The 22,164-nt window shown below is 47.5% G+C and overlaps 1 protein-coding gene across 2 annotated transcripts; it reads left to right on the forward strand.

Annotated features, from left to right (window-relative positions):
- Nucleotides 1–1,477: 1,477 nt before the first annotated feature.
- On the forward strand, nt 1,478–21,942 carry RAPSN (receptor associated protein of the synapse). 2 transcript variants are annotated; one of them, XM_060176428.1, is made up of 8 exons: nt 1,478–2,315; nt 2,702–3,040; nt 14,309–14,434; nt 14,854–14,952; nt 15,053–15,175; nt 15,746–15,799; nt 16,974–17,173; nt 21,716–21,942. In XM_060176428.1, the coding sequence occupies exons 1-8, from the start codon at nt 2,124–2,126 to the stop codon at nt 21,786–21,788; spliced, it is 1,206 nt and encodes a 401-aa protein (XP_060032411.1). In that variant the 5' UTR covers nt 1,478–2,123; the 3' UTR covers nt 21,789–21,942. The 2 variants fall into 2 exon arrangements, with proteins under 2 accessions (XP_060032411.1, XP_007519106.1); XM_007519044.3 differs by having other exon boundaries at nt 1,488–2,315; nt 14,276–14,434.
- The last annotated feature ends 222 nt before the right edge of the window (nt 21,943–22,164 follow it).

Here is a 22,164-nt window from a genome sequence, read left to right on the forward strand (position 1 = left end):
AGGCAAAAATAATAAATAAAATATTTTTTTAAAAATGGAAAAAATCGCTGTTTGCATAATGGGGGGGTGAGGGGGCGGGAGGTAGCGCAACGGGTTAAGCACACATGGCATGAAGCACAAGGACCAGCGTAAGGATCCGGGTTCGAGCCCCTGGCTCCCTACCTGCAGGGGGATCACTTCACAAGGGGTGAAGCAGGTCTACAGGTGTCTTTCTGTCTTTGCCTCCTCCCTTGATTTCTCTCTGCCATATCCAACAACAGCAATGGCAACAAGGGCAACAGAATGGGAAAAATATCCTCCAGGAGCAGTGGATTCATAGTTCAAGCACCAAGCCCCATCGATATAACCCTGGAGGCAAAAAACAAAACAAAAAAACACGGAGACCTGGGTTCCAGTTCCTGGTCACTATGTGCGAATACCAAACACAGTGGAAGCTTCACAAGTGGTGCAGCAGTGGTATGTTGTCTCTGACTCTCCCACTCTGATTCTCATACTCTATCTGGAAATAATAATAATAAGCAGAGCAGTGACGTTCCCGGTAAAGCCCACATAGGATGAAGCGCAAGGATCAGAGCAGGGATCCCATTTCAAGCCCCTGCCCCAGCTGCAGTGAGTGCATGAGTGGTGAAGCAGGTTTGCAGGTATCTATTTTTCTTCCTCTCTATCTCCCCCTCCCCTCTCAATGTCTCTCTATCCTAATGAATAAAATAGAAAAAATAATAACGGGCCAGGTGGTGGCGCATCTGTTTGAGCACGCATGTTACAGTGCACAAGGACCCGGGTTTGAGCCCCTGGTCCCACCTGCAGGGGGAAAGCTTTGCAAGTGGTGAAGCAGGGCTGCAGGTGTCTCCCTGGCTCTCTCTCCCTTTCTGTCACCCGCTTCCCTCTTGATTTCTGGCTGTCTCTATCCAATAAATTTATAAAGATAACAAAAAAATTAAAAAGAAATAATAACGGGAGCCATGTGGGTACCACATTTCAGTGAAGTCCACAGAGGGGAAAAAAAAATGAAAACACAGTAGCTTTTTAAGATGGGACAGTTATGTTCTATTGTGAATGTGACTCTCACCTTTTTTGTTTTAAGATTTTATTTATTTTTAAAAGGTTTTTCCCTTTTTGTTGCCCTTGTTTTTCATTGTTGTAGTTATTATTGTTGTTATTGATGTCGTCGTTGTTGGATAGGACAGAGAAATGGAGAGGAGGGGAAGACAGAGAGGGAGAGAGAAAGACAGACACCTGCAGACCTGCTTCACCGCCTGTGAAGCGACTCCCCTGCAGGTGGGGAGCCGGGGGCTCGAACCAGGATCCTTATGTCGATCCTTGCGCTTTGCGCCACGTGCGCTTAACCCGCCGTGCCGACTCCCAAGCCCGCCCGACTCCCAAGATTTTATTAATTTATACATGAAGAATTTTAGGCAGAGGGGCCAAGTGGCGGTGCAGCGCAAGGGCTGGCGTGAGGATTTGGGTTCAAACCCCGGCCGTCTGGCTCCAGAGTGTCACCTGTGGGTCACAGTTTATTACCCTCCAGACGAGGACACTGCTGTTCAGATGTGACCAGGTGAAGGGAGTGGGATGTGCACGTGACCCACTGCCCCAGGTGCCTGGTCAGTACAGCACAAGGGAGAGGGGGCTCAAGTAGACAAGTCTGTGTGTGTGTATGGGGGGGCAGGGTTCAGAACCACAGTCGTCCCGGCTCCTCCCCGAAGCCTGTTTCCAGCGCCACCCCAGCCACCCCTTTCTGCAGGCCTCTGCTCCTTGGCAGAGCTGTGGGCTGGGCCTGCCCAGCCAGGCTGGACAGGAGTGCCCAAAAGATCCCCAGGGGGAAGCCAGGGGTGCAGAGTGCCTGTACCCCTGGGAAGCCACCCCCTGCTTGGGGCGTGGATGTGGCAGAGGCCCCATGTATGACCTTGTGGCTGACATTCCTCAGTGTCCACGTGGCCCCAACTGGCAGGGACAGCTGCGGGCAGGGGCAGAAGCTGCTTTGTTCCCGGGGTGGCGCCAGCCCTCCATCCAGGCCCCACTCTGCTCTTTGCCTGGGAGAGTGGAGGAGGCTCCTTGATATGAGTGTGTAGAGACCCAGAGCCACCAGGGATTCCTTCAGCGGGGAGCTTGGGGCTGGAAGGATGGGGCAGGACCAGGCCAAGCAGCAGATCGAGAAGGGACTCCAACTGTACCGGTCGAACCAGACAGAGAAGGCACTGCAGGTGTGGATGAAGGTTCTGGAGAAGAGCGCAGACCTGGTGGGGCGTTTCCGTGTGTTGGGCTGCCTGGTCACAGCACACTCGGAGATGGGCCGCTACAAGGAAATGCTGAAGGTGGGTGCTGGCTGGCTGGGGGCCTACTAGCAAAGAATCAGGGCTGGAGGGGTTAGGGGGAACCCCTGCTGCCTCCTCAGGCTCCCTATATCTCATAAGCTAACAGTCACAACGTGAGCCTCTAAATCTGGCCCTGGGTCCCAGATGCTTAGTCTTGGCTTTGAACTTGGGCCTCTGGCTTTGGGCCTGGGGTGCAGACAGGGGTCCCCAGAATTTCAAGTTCAGGGACCTCAAGCCTTGGTCTTGGAGTCTAGGCATCAGCAGCTTTCCTGTTTGGGGTTCTGAGTCTAAGCCTGGGGGTACAGTTTGGGTGGAGGGTAGAGGCTGGGCTAGGGAGGCTGGCGAGTGAGCAGGCTGGCGACCACCTGTTCCCCGGCCCGGAGCAGTTCGCTGTGGTGCAGATCGACACGGCCCGGGAGCTAGAGGACGCCGACTTCCTCCTGGAGAGCTACCTGAACCTGGCGCGCAGCAATGAGAAGTTGTGTGAGTTCCACAAGACCATCTCCTACTGTAAGACCTGCCTGGGTCTGCCAGGCACCAGGGCAGGTGCCCAGCTCGGGGGCCAGGTCAGCCTGAGCATGGGCAATGCCTTCCTGGGCCTCAGCCTCTTCCAGAAGGCCCTGGAGAGCTTCGAGAAGGCCCTGCGCTATGCCCACAACAACGATGACGCCATGCTGGAGTGCCGTGTTTGCTGCAGCCTGGGCAGCTTCTATGCCCAGGTCAAGGTGGGCCTGGCCCTGGGGAGGGAGTTGGGGGGGGAGGGACAGAGTGGGGAGATGGAGCTGTGGGTGGAGTGATGGGGCCGGTGACGGCGGCCGGTGACGGCAGCCTCCTTGGTCTGAACGTTTGGCCCTTGTCCTGTCAGACATCAAAGCCTGTGGCGGTTGCTTGCACTTACCTGGTATGAAATAGATGCTCAGTAAACCTGGAGGTGAAAGAGTGTGAGGTGCTGACGGGTTAAAGATAGGTGTGAGGAGGTGAAAGTCCTCCAGAGTGACAGCAAAGATCCCCCCCCCCAGGGCTGAGGTAGTTAGCATAATGGTTATGCAAAGAGACTCTCATGCCTGAGGCTTCAAAGTCCCAGGTACAGTCCCCTGCACCACCATAAAACAGAGCTGAGCAGTGCTCTGGGAAAAGGAAAAAAAAAGATTTTCTCCCCTTTTGCTTCTTTCTTTTCTTTCTTTCTTTCTTTCTTTCTTTCTTTCTTTCTTCCTTTTTTTATTTCAGTAGAGGCAGAGAGAAATTGAAAGGGGGGAGACTGAGAGACAAACACCCACAGCCCTGCTTCATGGCTCATGAAGCTTCACCGCTGCAGGTGGGGAGCAGGGGCTTGAATGGTGTCCTTGCACATGGTAACGTGCACGCAAACAGGTGTCTCACCAACTGGGCCTTCTTTTCTTTCTCTTTCTCTTTCTCTTCTTTCATTTGATAGGACAGAGAAATTGAGAGAGGAAGGGGAGAAAGAAGGGAAGAGTAAATGAAGGATAGGGAGAGAATAAAAAGATACCTGAAACAATGTTCCACCAATCATGAAGCTTCTCCCATGCAAGAGGGGACCTGGGGCTTGAACTTAAGTCCTTGCTTATTGTAACATGTGTACCACTGCTCATCTCACTTTTATGTTTATTTTTTAATTAATTAATTAATTTCCCTCCAGGGTTATTGCTGGGGTTTGGTGTTGGTACTGTGAATCCACTGCTCCCGATAGCCATTTTCTTTTCCATTTTATTGGCTAGGACAGAGAGAAATTGAGATGGGAGGGGGAGATAGAGAAGGAGAGAGAGAGAGAGATACCTGCAGACCTGCTTCACCACTTGTGAAGCTTCTCCCCTGCTAGTGGGGAGCAGGGACTTGAACCTAGGTCCTTGTGCAGGTCCTTGCACGTAGTGCTAAGTGCATTTAACCGGTGTGCCACCACCAGCTCCCCTGTCTCACTTTTTTTTTTTTACTTTTTCTTTTTTTTCTTTTGCCTCCAGGGTTATTGCCAGGGCTCGGTGCCTGCACTATGAATCCACTGCTCCTCAAGGCCATTTTTTCCCATTTTGTTGTCCTTGTTGTTGTCGTTATTGTTATTGTTGTTGTATAGGACAGGAAGAAATCGAGAGAGATGGGGAGAAAGAGAGGGGGAGAGAAAGATAGACACCTGCAGTCCTGATTCACCACTTGTGAAGCGACCCCCCTGCAGGTGGGACCCAGGGGTTTGAACCGAGATCCTTATGCTGGTCCTTGCGCTTTGCACCATGTGTGCTTAACCTATTGCGCTACCGCTCGACCCCTCCCATCTCACTTTCACATTTTACTTTCTTTTTTAAATTTATTTATTGGGGGATTATGGTTTATAGTCGACAAAGAAATATAATAGTTTGAACCTGCATAACATTTCCACAACATGTTACTTTTTTTTTTTTTCCTCCAGGGTTATTGCCAGGGCTCGGTGCCTGCACCATGAACCCACTGCTCCTGGAGACCATTTTTTTCCCCTTTTGCCCTTGTTGTAGCCTCGTTGTGGTTATTATTATTGCCATTGTTGATGATGTTCGTTGTTGGATAGGACTGAGAGAAATGGAGAGAGGAGGGGAAGACAGAGAGGGGGAGAGAAAGACACCTGCAGACCTGCTTCACTGCTTGTGAAGTGACTTCCATGCAGGTAGGGAGCCGGGGTTCGAACCGGGATCCTTATGCCAGTCCTTGCACTTTGCGCCACCTGAGCTGAACCTGCTGTGCTACTGCCCGACTCCTTTTTTAAAGTATTTATGAGAGAGAGAACACCAGACCATCACTCTGGTACACTCAATGCTGGCAATAGAATTCCAGAGCTTGGGGGTTGGGCGGTAGCACAGCGAGTTAAGCACATGTGGTGCAAAGTGCAAAGACTGGCCTAAGTATCCCCGTTCGAGCCACTGGCTCCCCACCTGCAGGGGAGTCACTTCACAAGCAGTGAAGGAGGTCTGCAGGTGTCTATCTTTCTCTCCCCCTCTCTCTGTCTTCCCCTCCTCTCTCCATTTCTCTCTGTCCTATCCAACAGTGAGCGGCATCAACAACAATAATAACCACAACAAGGCTACAACAACAATGGCAACAAAAGGGGGAAAAATGACCTCCAGGAGCAGTGGATTCATGGTGCGGGTACTGAGCCCCAGCAATAACCTTGGAGGCAAAAAATTAAAAAATTCCAGAGCTTATGTTCAAGAGTCCAAGGCCTTACCCACCTATGCCACCACCTGGACCCCTATATCTTTTTAGTAGAAAATTCCTCCCCTCTCCTTTATTTTCCATGATTTATTAAAGCATTTGGATTAACTGCTTTATAGAATGTTCCAGCTTGGGCAGGGAAGATAACATAAATTGGTCATGCAAAAAAGACTTTCTTTTTTTTTTTAATTTTTTGAAGATTTAAAAAAATATTTATTTATTTTATTCCCTTTTGTTGCCCTTGTTTTGCTGTTGTGGTTATTATTGTTGTTATTCATGCCGTTGTTGTTGGATAGGACAGAGAAAAATCGAGAGAGGAGGGGAAGACAGAGAGGAGGAGAGAAAGATAGACACCTGCAGACCTGTTTCACTGCCTGTGAAGCGACTCCCCTGCAGGTGGGGACCCGGGGGTTCATACCGGGATCCTTAGTCAGTCCTTGCACTTTACTCCACGTGCTTTATTCCATTTCGCTACGACTCCCTCAAAAAAGATTTTCATGGGCGGGGGTAGATAGCATAATGATTATGCAAAAGACTCTTGTGCCTAGGGCTCCGAAGTCCCAGGTTCAATCCCCCGCACCACAAAAAGCCAGAGCTGTGCAGTGTTCTGGTGTTTCTCTCTTTCTCTCTCTGCATCTCTCTCAAAATAAAATAAATAAAATACTTTAAAAAAAAAAAAAAAAAGACTTTCATGCCTGAGGCTCCAAAGTCTCAGGTTCAGTCCCTTGCACCACCATGAGCCAGAACTGAATAGTGCACTGATAATGATAATAATAACAATAATAATAAATCAAATTTAAAAATGTTCCAGCCCTTTGTCTCAGCACTTCCTTAAGGATTCAGACAATTTGTTCCTTTATCTCTGTGACTTAGTAGGGGCTTGAATTTAGCTATTATGTGGTGGGACTGAGTTGCACATTTTTGGTACAAATGCCTTGTTAAAAGAGTGAAAGCCTGATCACTCTGTTGGAAGGGAACCTTTCATAACCAGCTGGTTAGCCTGGTGGGCAGTGGGGTAAAACCGTGGCTTCCTGTGAACCTCCACGCTCCACTGATGCTTGTTGCCTGCATCAGCTCTTTCCTGTCCACTCCTCTAGCATGGTTATTTCCAAGTTCTGGTATCCCTTCTATAAGTGCTAGCTGATATATATATATATTTTTTTTTTTTTTAATTATATTTATTTATTGGATAGAGACAGCCAGAAACCAAGAGGGAAGGGGGTGGTAGAGAGGGAGAGAGACAGAGAGACACCTGCAGCACTGTTTTACCACTTGCAAAGCTTTCCACCTGCAGGTGGGGACCGGGGGCTCAAACCCGGGTCCTAGCGCATTGTAATACATGCACTGAACCAGCTGCACTACCACCCGGCCCCCTGAGATATATATATTTTAGTGGTTATTAGTGATTTAATAATGATTAACAAGATTGTAAGATAACGGGTACAATTCCATTCATTTCTCACCACCAGAGTTCCCTTTGTCCCATCCCCTCTACTGGAAGCTTCCCTATTCTTTATCCTTCTGGATATATGAGCCAAAAAAAATTTTTTGGAGTGCATAAGATAAAAGGTCTGGCTTCTGTAATTGCTTCTCTGCTGGACATGGTTGTTGGCAGGTCGATCCATATCCTAGCCTATTTCTGTTTCTCTTTCTTCCTTCCGTCTATCCTTCCATCCTTCCTTCATTCCTTTTTTCCTTCCTTCCTTCCTTCCTTCCTCCCTTCCTCCCTTCCTTTCTTTTTTTGCCTCTAGGGTTATTGCTGGAGTTTGGTGCTGGCATTACAAATCCCCTGCTCCTGGTGACCATTTTTTCTATTTTATTGGGTAGGACAGAGAGAAATTGAGAGGGCGGGGGGGAGATAGAGAGGGAGAGAGAAAGAGAGCTATCTGCAAACCTGCTCCACTGTTTGTGAAGCAACCTCCATACAAGTGGGGAGTGGGGGGCTGGAACCCAGATCCTTGCATGGGTCCTTGTGCTTTGTACTATGTGGGCTAACTGGGTGTGCCAGCAACCCCCCCCTCCCATGTTTCTCTCTTTCCCTAGTGGGGTAGGGCTCTGGAGAGGTGAGGTTCTGGGACACATTGGGTGGTCAGGGAGGTCAGGATGGCATCATAATAGTATCTGCAGTTTGGTGTCTGAAAGGCGGTAAGATATAAAGCAGGACAAATTGTTTAACAAACACGAACTTAAAGGTAGGAATAGAGCAGATGGAATTAGGGGTCTTCATGTGGGAAGAAGTTTGGAAGTCTATTTTATGTATGTTCCAAGCTAGCTGAGATTTTTCTATAAGAAAGAACGTTCTCTCATCAGGGCTTATTAATGACTATGAGATACCATTCCTAGAGAAAAGACAGTCCAGGCAGTGATGCACCTGATTTAATGCACAGCTTACCATGCACAAGGAACCAGGTTCAAGTCCCCAGTCCCCACCTGCAGGGGGAAGATTTGCAAGCAGTGAAGCAGTGCTGCAGGTGTCTCTCTTTTTTTCCCCTTTCCTTCTCAATTTCTGTCTGTCCTATCAAGTGAAATGAAATAAATATTAAAAGAAAGAAAGAAGATGGAATAAGCTAGGTGGTGGCTTACCTGGTTGAGTACACACATTACCATGTACAAGGACCCGAGTTCAAGTCCTTGATCCACACCTGCCAGAGAGTAAACGTCATTTGTGGTGAAACAGTGCAGCAGGTGTCTCTTCTTCTGTCTCTGTCTCTCTTCCTCTCTCCCTCTATCAAACAGCAAGAAAAAAAAAAGCCAGCAGAAATGGTAGAGTCATGTAGCTACTGAGCTCCAGTGATAACCTTGGTGGCAAAAATTAAAGTTCAGGGAGTCGGACAGCAGCGCAACGGGTTAAGCGCATGTGACGCGAAGCACAAGGATTGGCATAAAGATTCCAGTTCGAGCCTCCCTGGCTCCCCACCTGCGGGGAAGTCACTTCACAGGTAGTGAAGCAGGTCTGCAGGTGTCTGTCTTTCTCTCCCTCTCTCTGTCTTCCCCTCCTCTCTCCATTTCTCTCTGTCTTATCCAACAACAATGGCATCAATAATAACAATAATAACTATAACAATAAAACAACAAGGACAACAAAAGGGAATAAATAAATAAAATTTTTGTTTTATTTATTTTTTATTGGATAGAGCCAGAAATTGAGAAGGAAGGGGGAGATAGAGAGGGAGAGAGATAGAGAGAGACACCTGCAGCCCTGCTTCACCACTCGTGAAGCTTTCCCCCTGCAGATGGGGACCAGGGGCTTGAACCTGGGTCCTTGTGCACTGTGATGTGAGCACTTAACCAGGTGTGCCACCACCTGGCCCCAATAAATACATATTTTAAAAAAATAAAATTCATGTGGTCCGGGAGGTGGTGCAGTGATAAACCTTTGGACTCTCAAGCATGAGGTCCCGAGTTCAATCCCCAGAAGCACATGTGCCAGAGTGATGTCTGGTTCTTTCTCTCTCCTCCTGTCTTTCTCATAAATAAATAAAATTTATAAAGAAATAAATAAGGGGTCGGCTGGTGGCACACCTGGTTGAGAGCATGTATTACAGTGCGCAAGGACCCAGGTTTGAGCCCCCAGTCCCCACCTGCAGGTGTCTCTCTCCTTCTCTATCACTCCCCTCCCTCTTGATTTCTGGCTTTCTCTATCCAATAAATAAAGATAATAATAAATTAAAAAATAAAAAACTTTTAAAAAAAGAAATAAATACAATATTTAAAAAAATTAAAGTTCAGTATGACTTAATTGCAGTCATCATATATATAATATTTGTTTTATTTTAATGAGCAAGATACAGAAAGAAAGACCAGTCTAGGAGGTGGCACAGTGCATAAAGCATTGGTTGAACTCTCAAGCATAAGGTCTAGGTTCAGTCCCCGGCAGCAGCACATGTACCAGAGTAATGTCTGGTTCTTTCTCTCTACCTATCTTCTTCATGAATAAATAAATAAAATATTTTAAAAAATAGATATAGAGACCAGAGCGTTGCTTAGATCTGGCCTGTGGTGGTACTGGGGATTGAATTTGGTTATCTCAAAGCCTCAAGCATGAGAGTATTTTTGCATAACCATTATGTTACCTTCACCACCCCATGGTTCATTTTGATTTTTATAATCTTTTTATAATCAATGTGACTCATGTAGACAAGATTTCCTTTGGTCTCTGAAAGTTTCCATGTTTTTTTTTTTTTTTTTTCCTGTCAAAATGGTCCTAGGAGGTGGCAGGGAGATAGCATAAAGGTTATGCAAAACAGCCTGAGGCTCCAAAGTCCCAGGTTCAATCCTCCATCCGCACCAACATAAGCCAGAGCCGATCAGTGGTTAAAAAGAGAGAGAGACTCCAAGTCCCAGGTTCAGTGTCCCACACCACAGTAAGCCAGAGCTGATCAGTGCTCTGAAAGAGAAGGAAAAAAAAAAAGAGAGACTTTCATCTCAGAACCAGATTAATAGCTCGCTCGGATAGTTCACAGCTTTGTCATGTGCAAGATGCAAGTTTGAGCTCCCACCCTTCTCTCTTGGCCTGTCTCTATCTAAAATAAATAAATAAACAAACAAATAAATAAATACAATTAAAATAGAGATTTTAATGGATGGGGTAGAGAGCATAAAATGGTTATGCAAAGAGACTCTCATGCCTGAGGCTCCAGAGTACCAGGTTCAAGCCCCCGCACCACCATAAGCCAGAGCTGAGCAGTGCTCTGGTAACAAAACAAACTAATAAAGACTTTAATTCCTGATGCTCCAAGCTCTCAAGCCCAGTTTCCTGGCACCATCATAAGCCAGAGCTGGGCAGTGTTCTGGGTTAAAAAATAAAGCCTCAGAAAAATTGTATGTTTCCTGCCCTCAGTCTGGGAATTAGCTGTTTCTCTGGGTTCCTTTTAAAAGGAAATGGCATTTAAGCAATTCACGTGGGCTCTTGGTTGCTCCTTTCTCCTATGCAGTTATTTCTTCTTAAATGCTTCAGTTGCCAGGACAACTGAAGCTTCTAAGAGGGCCATGTCCCATTCAAGTCTAGTGTTTCAGAATTTCCCTTGATTTATTGGAAATTTGATTCCATTATCTCTTAGGCTAAAAAATCTTTATTTTTAACAATGTAATTCAATATTTACTTTATCCTACAAAATACTATATAACTTAATTTTTTAAATTAACTTATTTATTTTACCAAAACACTGCTCGCCTGTGACTTACAGTGGCGTGGAGGAACTGAACTTGGACCTCTGGTGTTTCATTTATGAAAGACCTTTGCATGACCACTATACTGTCTCCCCCACCCATAAAAACATTTTAAAAGTCAATACCACTACTACTTAAAAAAAAAGGGGGGGGGTCGGGCGGTGGCGCAGTGGGTTAAGCGCATGTGGCGCAAAGCGCAGGGACCGGCATAAGGATCGCGGTTCGAGCCCCTGGCTCCCCACCTGCAGGGGAGTCGCTTCACAGGTGGTGGAGCAGGTCTGCAGGTGTCTATCTTTCGCTCCCCTTCTCTGTCTTCCCCTCCTCTCTCCATTTCTCTCTGTCCTATCCAACAACGAATTGCATCAACAAGGGCAATAATAATAACCACAACGAAGTTACAACAAGGGCAACAAAAGGGGGGAAAAAATGGCCTCCAGGAGCGGTGGATTCTTGGTGCAGGCACCAAGCCCAGCAATAACCCTGGAAGAGGGAAAAAAAAAAAAAAAAGGTATAGCAGTGGTCCGGGGATGGGGTGGGGTAGAGCAGTGGATAAAAAACTGGACTCTCAAGCATGAGGTCCCAAGTTCAATCCCCGGCAGCACGTGTGCCAGAGTGATGTCTCTGCCTATCTTCTTCATGGGAAAAAAAAAAAAAGTAGAGCATATGCCTCGCATGTGTGAGGCCCTGGTTCAATCCCCATTACTGCATTATAAGAAAGTTGAAAGTGCGGGTTAGGTGGTAGCACAACAGGTTAGGCGCATATGATGCGAAGCACAGGTACTATTATAGGGATCCTAGTTCGAGCCCCCGGCTCCCCGTCTGCAGAGGAGTCCTTTCACAAACGGTGAAGCAGGTCTGCAGGTGTCTATCTTTTTCTCCCCCCTCTGTCTTCCCCTCCTCTCTCCATTTCTCTCTGTCCTATTCAACGACGGCAACAACAACAATAATAATAACCACAACAGTGATAAAAAACAAGGGCAACAAAAGGGGAAAAAATGGCCTCCAGGAGCAGTGGATTCGTGGTGCAGGCACCGAGCCCTGGCAATAACCCTGGAGGCAAAAAAAAAAAAAAAAGATAAAAGCAAAGACATAACAAGAAAGTTAAAAGCAAATGGTGGTAGGCTGGAAAGATACCATAATAGTGATGCAAAAAGGCTTTCTTTTTTTATATATTTATTTATTTATCCCTTTTTGTTGCCCTTGTTTTACTGTTGTAGTTATTATTGTTGTTGTTATTGATGTTGTTGTTATTGGATAGGACAGAGAGAAATAGAGGGAGAGAGAAAGATAGATACCTGCAGACCTGCTTTACCGCCTGTGAAGCAACTCCTCTCCAGGTGGGGAACTAGGGGCTCGAACTGGGATGCTTACACCGGTCCTTGAGCTTTGCGCCACCTACACTTAACCCGCTGTGCTACCATTTGACTCCCAAAGCTTTCTTTTTTAAAAGATAGTTTATTTATTTATTTTCCTTTTTTGTTGCCCTAGTTGTTTTTATCATTGTTGTGGTTATTATTATTGTTGTTGCCGGATAGGACAGAGAGAAATGGAGAGAGGAGGGGAAGACACAGATAGGGAGAGAAAGATAGACACCTGCAGACCTGCTTCATCTCTTGTGAAGCAACCCCCCTGCAGGTGGGGAGCTGGGGGCTCGAACCGGGATCCTTATGCTGATCTTCAAGTTTTGCACCATGTGCGCTTAACCTGCTGCACTACAGTCCAACCCCCTGCAAAAAGGCTTTCTTTGATGCCTAAGGCTCCGAAGTCCCATGTTCAATCCCCAGCACCATCATAAGCCAGAGATGAGCAGTATTTTGGTATAAATAAATAAAAATAATAGTGGAGGCATCTTCTTTGCCATGCACACAGTCTAGATTGGGTCCCAGCACACCACACTCGAGCTATGTCAGTGGAGGAAACTCTGGTGCTATGATTCCCCCCCCCCCCTCTCTCTCTCTCTCTCTCTCTCTATATATATATATATATATATATATATATATATATATATATATATATATATGAAAAAGTGGCCTGGAGTGGTGAAATCATGAATGTGCAGGGCCCCAAATATATACACATACACCATAAGTGATAGAGTGAAAAAAAAAGTGGTGGAATGGTACTCTGTTTCCTCTTACTCAATCTCTCTCTTATAAAAAAATAATAATTAAAGGACTAGGATATGGTTCACCTGCAGGTGCAGAGCTCCAGTAATAACCCTGGTGGCAAAAAACAAATGGTGTGTGTGTGTGTGTGTGAGAGAATGTGTACAATTTAGGGCTGGGAAGACAGCATATGGTTATGTCTGAGCCTCTGAGGCTGCAGTTTCAATCCCAAGCACCACCATAAGCCAGAGCAGCAGCCTGCATCTCTTTTTATCTTTCTCTCTTTCACTAAAAATAAATAAATAAATAGTGATCCGGGAGGTGGCGCAGTGGCTAAGGCACTAGACTCTCAAGCATGAGGTCCTGAGTTCGATCCCTGGCATCATGTGTACCAGAGTGATGGCTGGTTCTTTATCTCCTCCTATCTTTCTCATGAATAAATAAATAAATTCTTTAAACTTCTTTCTCTCTTTCTCTCTTTCTTTCTTTCTTTCTTTCTTTCTTTCTTTCTTTCTTTCTTTCTTTCTTTCTTTCTTTCTTTACCAGAGCACTGCTAAGCTCTGGCTTATGTTGGTGCTAAGGGCCTTGGAGCCTCAGCATGAAAGTTGTTTATAGAACCCTTATGCTGGGGACCGGGTGATGGCACACCTGGTTGAGCGCACATATTACAGTGCACAAGGACCTGGATTCAAGCCCCTAGTCCCCACCTGCAGGGGGAAAGCTTTGCAAGTGGTGAAGCAGTTCTGCGGGTGTCTCTCTCTCTATCATCCCCTTCCCTCTAGATTTCTGGCTGTCTCTATCCAATAAATAAAGTAAAAATAATTTCAAAAAAATTTTTAAAAGAACCCTTATGCTGTCTACCCAGCCCATAAAATAGTTTTTTTTAAATTTAAAACATGATTGGATAAAATTTCAGATTTATTTGTTCTCAGATCATTTAAAATAATTATTTTTTCCTGAGTTCTTATATTAATTTAAAATACATCGCTTGAACCCAGGGCCTTGACAAGGCACAGTGCTGCTCTACCTGGTGAGCTATCTCTGCTCCTGTCCCAGTATCCTGTTGAGCTGACTGTACTGGGAACCTGTCATTGAGCCTTGTCTGGACAGCAGCTTTGGATGCTTGCTGGCAAACTCTGGTGGAGGCCGAGGGGTGGAGGAGTCCCACTACCCCACCCCCCGTGTCTCTGAAGCTGACAGGCTCACCTGAGACTGTGGAAGAAGAGGAACCAGCTACAGTGTCTGGCTCTTTCACCAGATATTTATTGTGTATTTACTATGTGCCAAGGACCGGCTAGCTGTGGCCAGGTTAGCACAGCAACCATCCCCTCTGCTTATATCCTTCTTTCCCAGATGACAGGAGTGGATGAATGAATGAATGAATGAATACCAGGTGGAGCCCACAGACACTGTGAAGTGACTGGAGAAGCCAGACTCTGGCCACTCAGTGTGCCCCTTTCCCTCTCGTCTGTCCCCTCCCTGTGTCCCCCGCAGGATTACGAGAAAGCCCTCTTCTTCCCATGCAAGGCGGCTGAGCTCGTCAACGACTATGGGAAAGGCTGGAGCCTCAAGTACCGGGCCATGAGCCAGTACCACATGGCTGTGGCCTATCGCTTGCTGGGCCACCTGGGCAGTGCCATGGAGTGCTGTGAGGTGGGCAACAGGGGCGGGAGGTGAGGGCAGAGCCTGGGGCTGGTGGGGCCTCTTCCTTCCAAATCAGCCCACTGAGACCCCCGAGCCTTGCCCCCTGCCTAGCCTCTCCAACTGAAACCCTCTGTTCTGGGTTCTGAGCCTCCCTGACCCCTCCCTCCCCCAGTTAGCCTTCAGGGGTGAAGCTTCCTGGGCTCTGTAGAGAGAGAGCTGGTGTCTGATCTGGTGTTCCACTGCCTAGGCTTGAATCCCAGCTCCTCCACTTGCTAGCCAGGAGGCCTTGGTGCCCTGTCACTCAGCACTGTGACTGCCGCATTAGGCTCTGAGGCTCGTGGTAACTTCTGAGCTGCCCCATCTGAGGAGTCCCCTGGGCAGTGGTGACTGAGTAACTGTTCCCCACTCCCTCCCCTGCACCCCCACAGGAGTCTATGAAGATTGCTCTGCAGCACGGGGACCGGCCGCTGCAGGCACTTTGCCTGCTCTGCTTTGCTGACATCCACCGCAGCCGAGGCGACCTGGAGGTGAAGTTACTGGGGTGCGGGGACACAGAGTGGGGTGCAGGCCAGCCTGCTCTGACTTTACAACTCCTCCCTCCCCGATTTTCCACATCTCGCTGTGCAGACAGCCTTCCCCAGGTACGACTCTGCCATGAGCATCATGACCGAGATTGGAAACCGCCTGGGGCAGGTGCAGGTGCTGCTGGGTGTGGCCAAGTGCTGGGTGGCCCGCAAGGCCCTGGACAAGGTGAGGCGGCCCCCTGCCTACAGGTCCCCAGCCCCCCACTGATGGCAGCTTCACTTCAGATCCTCACCCCAGTCCCTTGAGTCATTTTCTAGACTTGGAAGTGGCCCAAATAGGGCCCAAATACCCCAAACAGGGTAAGGTGTGTGACCAGAGACCCACAGCCATTAAATAAATCAAGCTGGAGCAGGGTTATAAATAAAGACTCTCTTCATGCCCACCAAGGGACACCAAAAAAGGGGGGGAGGGGAGAGACTCTCACGCCTCTCACCAAAAGCGAGGGCTATGCAGTGCTCTGGTAAAAACAAACAAACAAAAAAACCCAAAACTGGGATTTGAACGTTAGCTGTGAACCCCAGCCCTCCATAAGCTGTCACAGCACTCTGTAAGAGGGAGCCCTTCCTCGCACTCTGGATCTGTCAGCTGAAGCCCAGGGGTACTCACACACCCAGGCCTCTTCCTGCTCTATGTGCCTACCTGCCAGAGGGCCCTCCCCTCATCCATCTTTCTTCCCCATGAGCTGAGCTCATCATCCGGCTCAGCCTGTAGCCCTGGCCTCTGCTCACCTTTCAGGCTCTGGATGCCATTGAGAAAGCCCAGGACCTGGCTGAAGAAGTGGGGAACAAGGTCAGACCTGATTTCATCTTCTGGGTCTGGAGCCAAGCTCCAAGATGGGATCTTGGGTTGGAGGAGGGCTGCCCTCAGTCCTTGATGATCTCTAGGAACTGCTCCGGTAGCCCTGGGCCTTCTTATTCAATTCTCTCCCACCAGTAGAGCTGGCAGAGAGTTGTGTAAGAATGCTGTTGGGATTGGATATATAACTCACTTGGTTAGTGCATTGCTTTGCCATGTGTAAAACCAAGGTTCAAGCCCAGTCCCCACTGCATTGAAGGGAGCTTCAATGCTGTGGTCTCTTGCACTCTTTCTCTGCCTGACTCTGCTGGGAGAAAACGGTATAGGTGGTATCAGGCCAGAATTCCTTAGTGTCTTCTCAGTGGCCACTAAAACTCCACCAAGTACCAGCATCTCAGGGTTCGAATTCTTACTGTATCCCTGAAAGGTGGGTACCAGGGAGCCCCATTTTACAGGTGGGGCCATTGAGGTTGCTCACCTGGGGATATGTTTGCCTGGAACACAAATCCCAAATCCCTTTAGGAGTATATGCGACCTCTCACTAAACTGAACACACACACCTAGGTTTGAGTCCTTGATCCCCACCTGCAGGAGGAAAGCTTCATGAGTGGTGAAGCAGTGCTACAGGTGTCTCTCTTTCTCTCCCTATCTCCACCTCCCCTCTCAATTCTCAATTTCCCTCTTTCCTATCTAAAAACAAATAACAAAACCAACCAACCAAACAAACAAAAAACAGGATCAGTGGATTCAACAACAAACATATGAGGTGGGAGAGTCAGGTGGTGGTTTGCCCAGTAGGGAACACATGTTACAATGTGCAAGGACTTGGGTTCAAGACCCCTGTCTCCACGTGCGGGGCGGGAGGGACATCACAAAAGATGAGGCAGTGCTGCAAGTCTTCCCTTCCCCTCTCAGTTTCTCTCTATCTCTATCCAATAAATAAAAATAAAATAGAAAGAAAAAGATATGGGTTGAGGGTCTGACCTCATTACTCCTTCACTCTGCGCAAGATAGAACCCCTGGCTCAGAGAGGGCAGGGCATTATCTCCAGGATGATCAGCTGGCAGGATCAGGCCAGGGTTGCGGGGGCGGTGGGCGCGAGGAGGGTTGGATGAGGAGGGCCCCTGCCCCGCCCTGACTGGTCTCCCCTTGCCGACCGCGCCCCCAGCTGAGCCAGCTCAAGCTGCACTGCCTGAGCGAGGGCATCTACCGCAGCAAGGGTCTGCAGCGGGAGCTGCGCGCCCAGGTCGTGCGCTTCCACGAGTGCGTGGAGGAGACGGAGCTGTACTGCGGCCTGTGTGGAGAGTCCATCGGAGAGCGCAACAGCCGCCTGCAGGCCCTGCCCTGCTCGCATATCTTCCACCTTAGGTGAGTGTCCGGGGCAAGTTGGGGGCGTGGCTCACAGCAGTCCTCCTGACACCCTCTGCCTGTGTCCCCAGCCTGTGTGCAGAGCTTCCCCCAAATGGACTTAGGGAATCTTCCCAGCAGCCTTGGCAAGTGGCCATTTATATATTTATTTACTTAATTATTATTATTTTAAATTATTTTTAAAAAATATTTTATTTATTTATGAGAAAGATAGGAGAGAGAGAAAGAACCAGACATCACTCTGGTACATGTGTGGCCGGGGATCGAACTCAGGACCTCACGCCTGAGAGTCCAATACTCCCATCTACTGTGCCACCTCCCAGACTACTTAAAAAAAATTTTTTTGTCTTTTTTTTTGGATAGGACAGAGAAATGGAGAGAGGAGGGGAAGATAGGGAGAGAGAAAGATAGACACCTGCAGACCTGCTTCACGGCTTGTGAAGCAACTCCCCTGCAGGTGGGGAGCTGAGGGCTCGAACCGGTATGTTTACGCAGGTCCTTGAGCTTTGCACAATGTGCACTTAACCCGCTGCGCATCCGCCCAACCCCCCTTTTTAATGTTAATTTATTTGCAAGGGGGGGAATAGCATAATGGTTATGCAAAAGCCTTTCTTTTAAAAATAGTTTATTTTTTAAATATTTATTTATTCCCTTTTGTTGCCCTTTTTTTTTTTATTGTTGTAGTTATTGTTGTTGTTGATGTCGTCGTTGTTGGATAGGACAAAGAGAAATGGAGAGAGGAGGGGAAGACAGAGAGGTGGAGATAAAGATAGACACCTGCAGACCTGCTTCACCGCCTGTGAAGCGACTCCCCTGCAGGTGGGGAGCTGGGGCTCAAACCCGGATCCTTAGCCGGTCTTTGCGCTTTGCGACATGTGTGCTTAACCCGCTTTGTTCCCATCTTATTTTTATTTTAATGAAGAGAGAAAGACCAGAACCCTGCTCAGCTCTGGCTTATGGTGGTGCTGGTGATTGAACCTGAGATCTCAGAGGCATGAACTCCTTTTGCATGACTATTATGTCTGCCTTTGTCTCTCCCTATCTTCCCCCCTCTCAATTTCTCTCTGTCCTAGCTAATAATAATAAAAAATGACTAGGTGGGGCTGGGTGGTGGTGCACCAGGTTGAACGCTCATATAACGGTGCACAAGGACCCACGTTGAAGCCCCAGTCCCCACTTGCAGGGGGAAAGCTTCACAAGTGGTAGGTAAAACAGGGCTGTAGGTCTCTCTCATATTTATTTATTTATTTATTTATTTATTTATTTATTTATTTATTTATTTGATAGAGACAGCCAGAAATCGAGAGGGAAGGGAGAGATAGGGAAAGAGACAGAGAGACACCTGCAGACCTATTTCACCATTCACAAAGCTTTTCCCCGAAGGTGGGTTATCTCTCTCTCTCTGTGTCTCTCTTCCTCTTGATTTTAAGGCTGTCTCTGTCAAATAAATAAAGATAATAAACACACAAAAAAATTCAGTTAAGGAAAAAAAAAAATGGCCATAGTGCTCCAGTGATAACCTTGGTGGCAATAAAAAAATAATGAAGACAGAGAGGGAGGAAGGAGTGAGCTTGCTCAACCGTGTGTGCACCCCAGGTTAAAGCCTGTCCCCTACTGCACTGGGCGAAGCTTTGGTGCTGTGGCATCTTTTTGTCCTTGTCTCTGTCTCTCGTCTCTCTGTAAAATGTCAGCACGGTGCGGTGAAGGCTCAGGGAAAAAAAAGTAAAAGAAAAAGAGATACAGAGATAAAAAAGGAGGGCCAGGTAGTGGTGCAGTAGCTTAAATGTGCACATTACGTTGTGGCTCAAACCCCAGTCCCCACTGGTAGGCAGGAAGCTTCACAAGTGGCAAAAAGCAAAAACAAACAAACAAAAAACCATATATGTATATGGAGAGTGAGAGAGAGTCGGAGACCACAATACTGAAGCGTCCCCAGCATAGTGGGGGCCAGCTCAAGCCTGAGCCATGTGAATGACAGAGTCGGTGCACTGCTCAGGTGAGCGATCTCTCCAGGTCTTTGTTTTTGAGTTAACCTTCATTTCCAAGTCTATAATATTTTATTTATTCCTATTTTACTTTGCTAAAGTAATGCTCAGTTTTGCCTTACAGTGGTGCAGGGGGTTAAGCCCGGGAATCTTGGTGCCTCAGGCATGAAGTCTGTTTCATAAACTTCTTCTCTTGTTTATTTATTTATTTATTTATTTAGCCTCCAGGCTTATCACTGGAACTCGGTACCTGCACTATGAATCCACTGCTCCTGTGGCCATTTTTTCCTTTCCTTTTTTTTTTTTTTTTTGGATAGGACAGAGAGAAACGGAGAGAGGAGGGGAAGATAGAGATGAGTAGAGAAAGACACCTGCAGACCTGCTTCACCACTTGTGAAGTGACCCTTCTGCAGGTGGGAAGCTGGGGACTTGAACCCGGGTCCTTTCTCTAGTCCTTGTAGCTCGAACTATGTGTGATTAATCCTGTGCGGTACTGCCGGCCCCCATAAACTTCTCTATTTTCCCCAGTCAATAAATGTTTTAGTAGTACAATTTTGGGATCAGGTTAGGCACACACATTACAGTGCTCAAAGACCCCTGGTCCCCCACCTTCAGGGGGAAAGTTTCATGAGTGGTGAAGCCGGGCTGCAGGTGTCTCTCTGTCTCTCTTCCACTCTTTTTAAAAATTAATTAATTAATTAATTGTTTATTTTTTCCACCAAGTTTATAGCTGGGGCTCAGTATATGCACACTATGAATCCATTGCTCCTGGTGGCTGTTTTTTGTTTTTTGTTTCTTTTTCTGTTCTGTTGGATAGGACAGAGAGAATTGAGAGAGAAGGGGAAGATAGAGAGGCGGAGAGAAAGATAGACACCTGCAGACCTGCTTCACCGCCTGTGAAGTGACTCCCCTGCAGGTGGGGAGTTGGGGGCTTGAACCAGGATCCTTGCTTGGGTCCTTGCACTTTGTACTATGTATACTTAACCCAGTGCACCACTGCCCGGCCTCCTGTCTCTTTCCCTCTCTTTGTCCCCTGCTCTTATTAATTTCTCTGTCTCTATCCAATAAGAAATAAATAAAAATATTTAAAAAAATTAAAAGTTCAAGGGAGGGGATGGGATACGGAGTCTGGTGGTGGGAATTGTGTGGAGTTCTATACCTCTTGTCCTATGGTTTTGTCTGTGTTTCCTTTTTATAAATAAAAAAAATTAAAAATTCATATAGTGGGAGTCGGGCTGTAGTGCAGCGGGCTAAGCGCAGGTGGCACAAAGCACAAGGACCGGCATAAGGATTCCGGTTCGAACCCCGGCTCCCCACCTGCAGGGGAGTCGCTTCACAGGTGGTGAAGCAGGTCTGCAGGTGTCTATCTTTCTCTCCTCCTCTCTGTCTTCCCCTCCCTCTCTCCATTTCTCTCTGTCCTATCCAACAACGACAACAACAATAATAACTACAACAATAATAACTACAACAATAAAACAACAAGGGCAACAAAAGGGAATAAATAAATAAAATAAATATAAAAATTAAAAAAAATTCATATAGTAGTACAGCTTACCACCTCTTCAAAAAATGTTTCAACCACCAAAGCACCAATATTGCTCCCAACAAAGTCCATTGAGGTGGTCATTTAAAAAAATATTTATTTATTCATGAGAATGACAGGCAGAGAAAGAGAAAGAACCAGACATCACTCTGGTAATGTGCTTCCGGGGATTGAACTTGGGACCTCATGGTTAAGAATCCAGTGCTTTATTTATTTTTATTTGTTTGTTTGTTTATCAGAGCAATGCTCAGCTCTGGTGTATGGTGATGCAGGGGATTGAACCTGGGACTTTAGAGCCTCACGCATAAGAGTCTCTGCATAACCCTTATTATAGAATCCAGTGGCTTATCCAGTGCACCACCACATAGACCACGGTCATTTTTTAAAATAGTGATTTATTCATGAACATGAAAGAGAAAGAACTGAGCATCGCTCTGGCATATTCAGTTCCAGGGAGCAAGTCCGGCACTCTACCCGCTGTAAAACCTCCCAGTGTGCAGAGGTGGTCATTCTTATCACTCTTTTCCCTAAAGAATTCAGAGAAGGGGCTGGGTTGTGACACACCTGGTTGAGTGCACACATTACAGTGATCAAGGACCCTGTTTCAAGACTTTGTTCCCCATCTGGAAGGGTGAAGATTCACAAGTGGTGAAACAGTGCTGTAGGTACCTCTCTCTGTCTCACTCTCTGGTTCCCTCTTTCTGGTCACTTTCTTTCTGTCTCTGTCCAAAAATAAATAAACAAATAATATTTTAAAAATTCAGAGTGACTTCTCAAAGGTCACAGGCTCCAGACCGCCAGGGCTGTGGGATTGACAGCCTCCACCCCACCTTTGCATTCAGGTCGGGCTGTCCCTCACCTTCAGCCAGTTTGAGGGACAAGTCCTCCAGTGGGAGCCTGGGGGCTGCTCCCTTCCCTTCCTCTTCGGGACTCCCTCCCAGCCCCGGCAGAGGAGAGGGGGGAGAGGCCTGGGCCACGATGGACACTAAGTGGACAGAGCCCTTTGCTCCCAAGGTGTCTGCAGAACAACGGGACGCGGAGCTGCCCCAACTGCTGTCGATCCTCCATGAAACCTGGCTTCGTGTGACCCTGGGCTTCCACCTGGCCTCCTGGGTCCCTTCCCCACTGTCACGAGGGAGGCCCCTCACCAGCCTGGACACAGTGCCCTGCGCTGCTCCTCTAGGCTGCCCAAAACACCTCTTTGTACTTTGCTCTTTATAGAAAAATAAACCATTTGTGCCCAGTGCCTGAGAGTTGGACTGTCCCTGTCCAGGTCTGAGGGAGAATGGGGGAGTGTGTGAGGGGTCCCTGCATGAGCCCCCTCAGACATAAGGTCCCCACCTCTAGCAACTTCCTCTTTGTTCTTGGGGTGCCACAGTGAACTAGAGATCAAGATCCCTGCTGGCGGGGAGCTGCAGCCATGCAGGAGTGGGGAGGGGCACAGGAGGAACAGCCAACACAAG

This window comes from Erinaceus europaeus, chromosome 17 (assembly GCF_950295315.1).
Source record: "Erinaceus europaeus chromosome 17, mEriEur2.1, whole genome shotgun sequence".
Lineage (NCBI taxonomy): Eukaryota > Metazoa > Chordata > Mammalia > Eulipotyphla > Erinaceidae > Erinaceus > Erinaceus europaeus.

Bases quoted from the DNA above. Each gene is read 5' to 3' on its own strand.
- RAPSN (XM_007519044.3), top strand. From the start codon at position 2,124: ATGGGGCAGGACCAGGCCAAGCAGCAGATCGAGAAGGGACTCCAACTG. The intron at 2,316-2,701 runs GTGGGTGCTGGC...GGCCCGGAGCAG, and splicing joins GCTACAAGGAAATGCTGAAG to TTCGCTGTGGTGCAGATCGA. The intron at 15,800-16,973 runs GTCAGACCTGAT...CCGCGCCCCCAG, and splicing joins CTGAAGAAGTGGGGAACAAG to CTGAGCCAGCTCAAGCTGCA.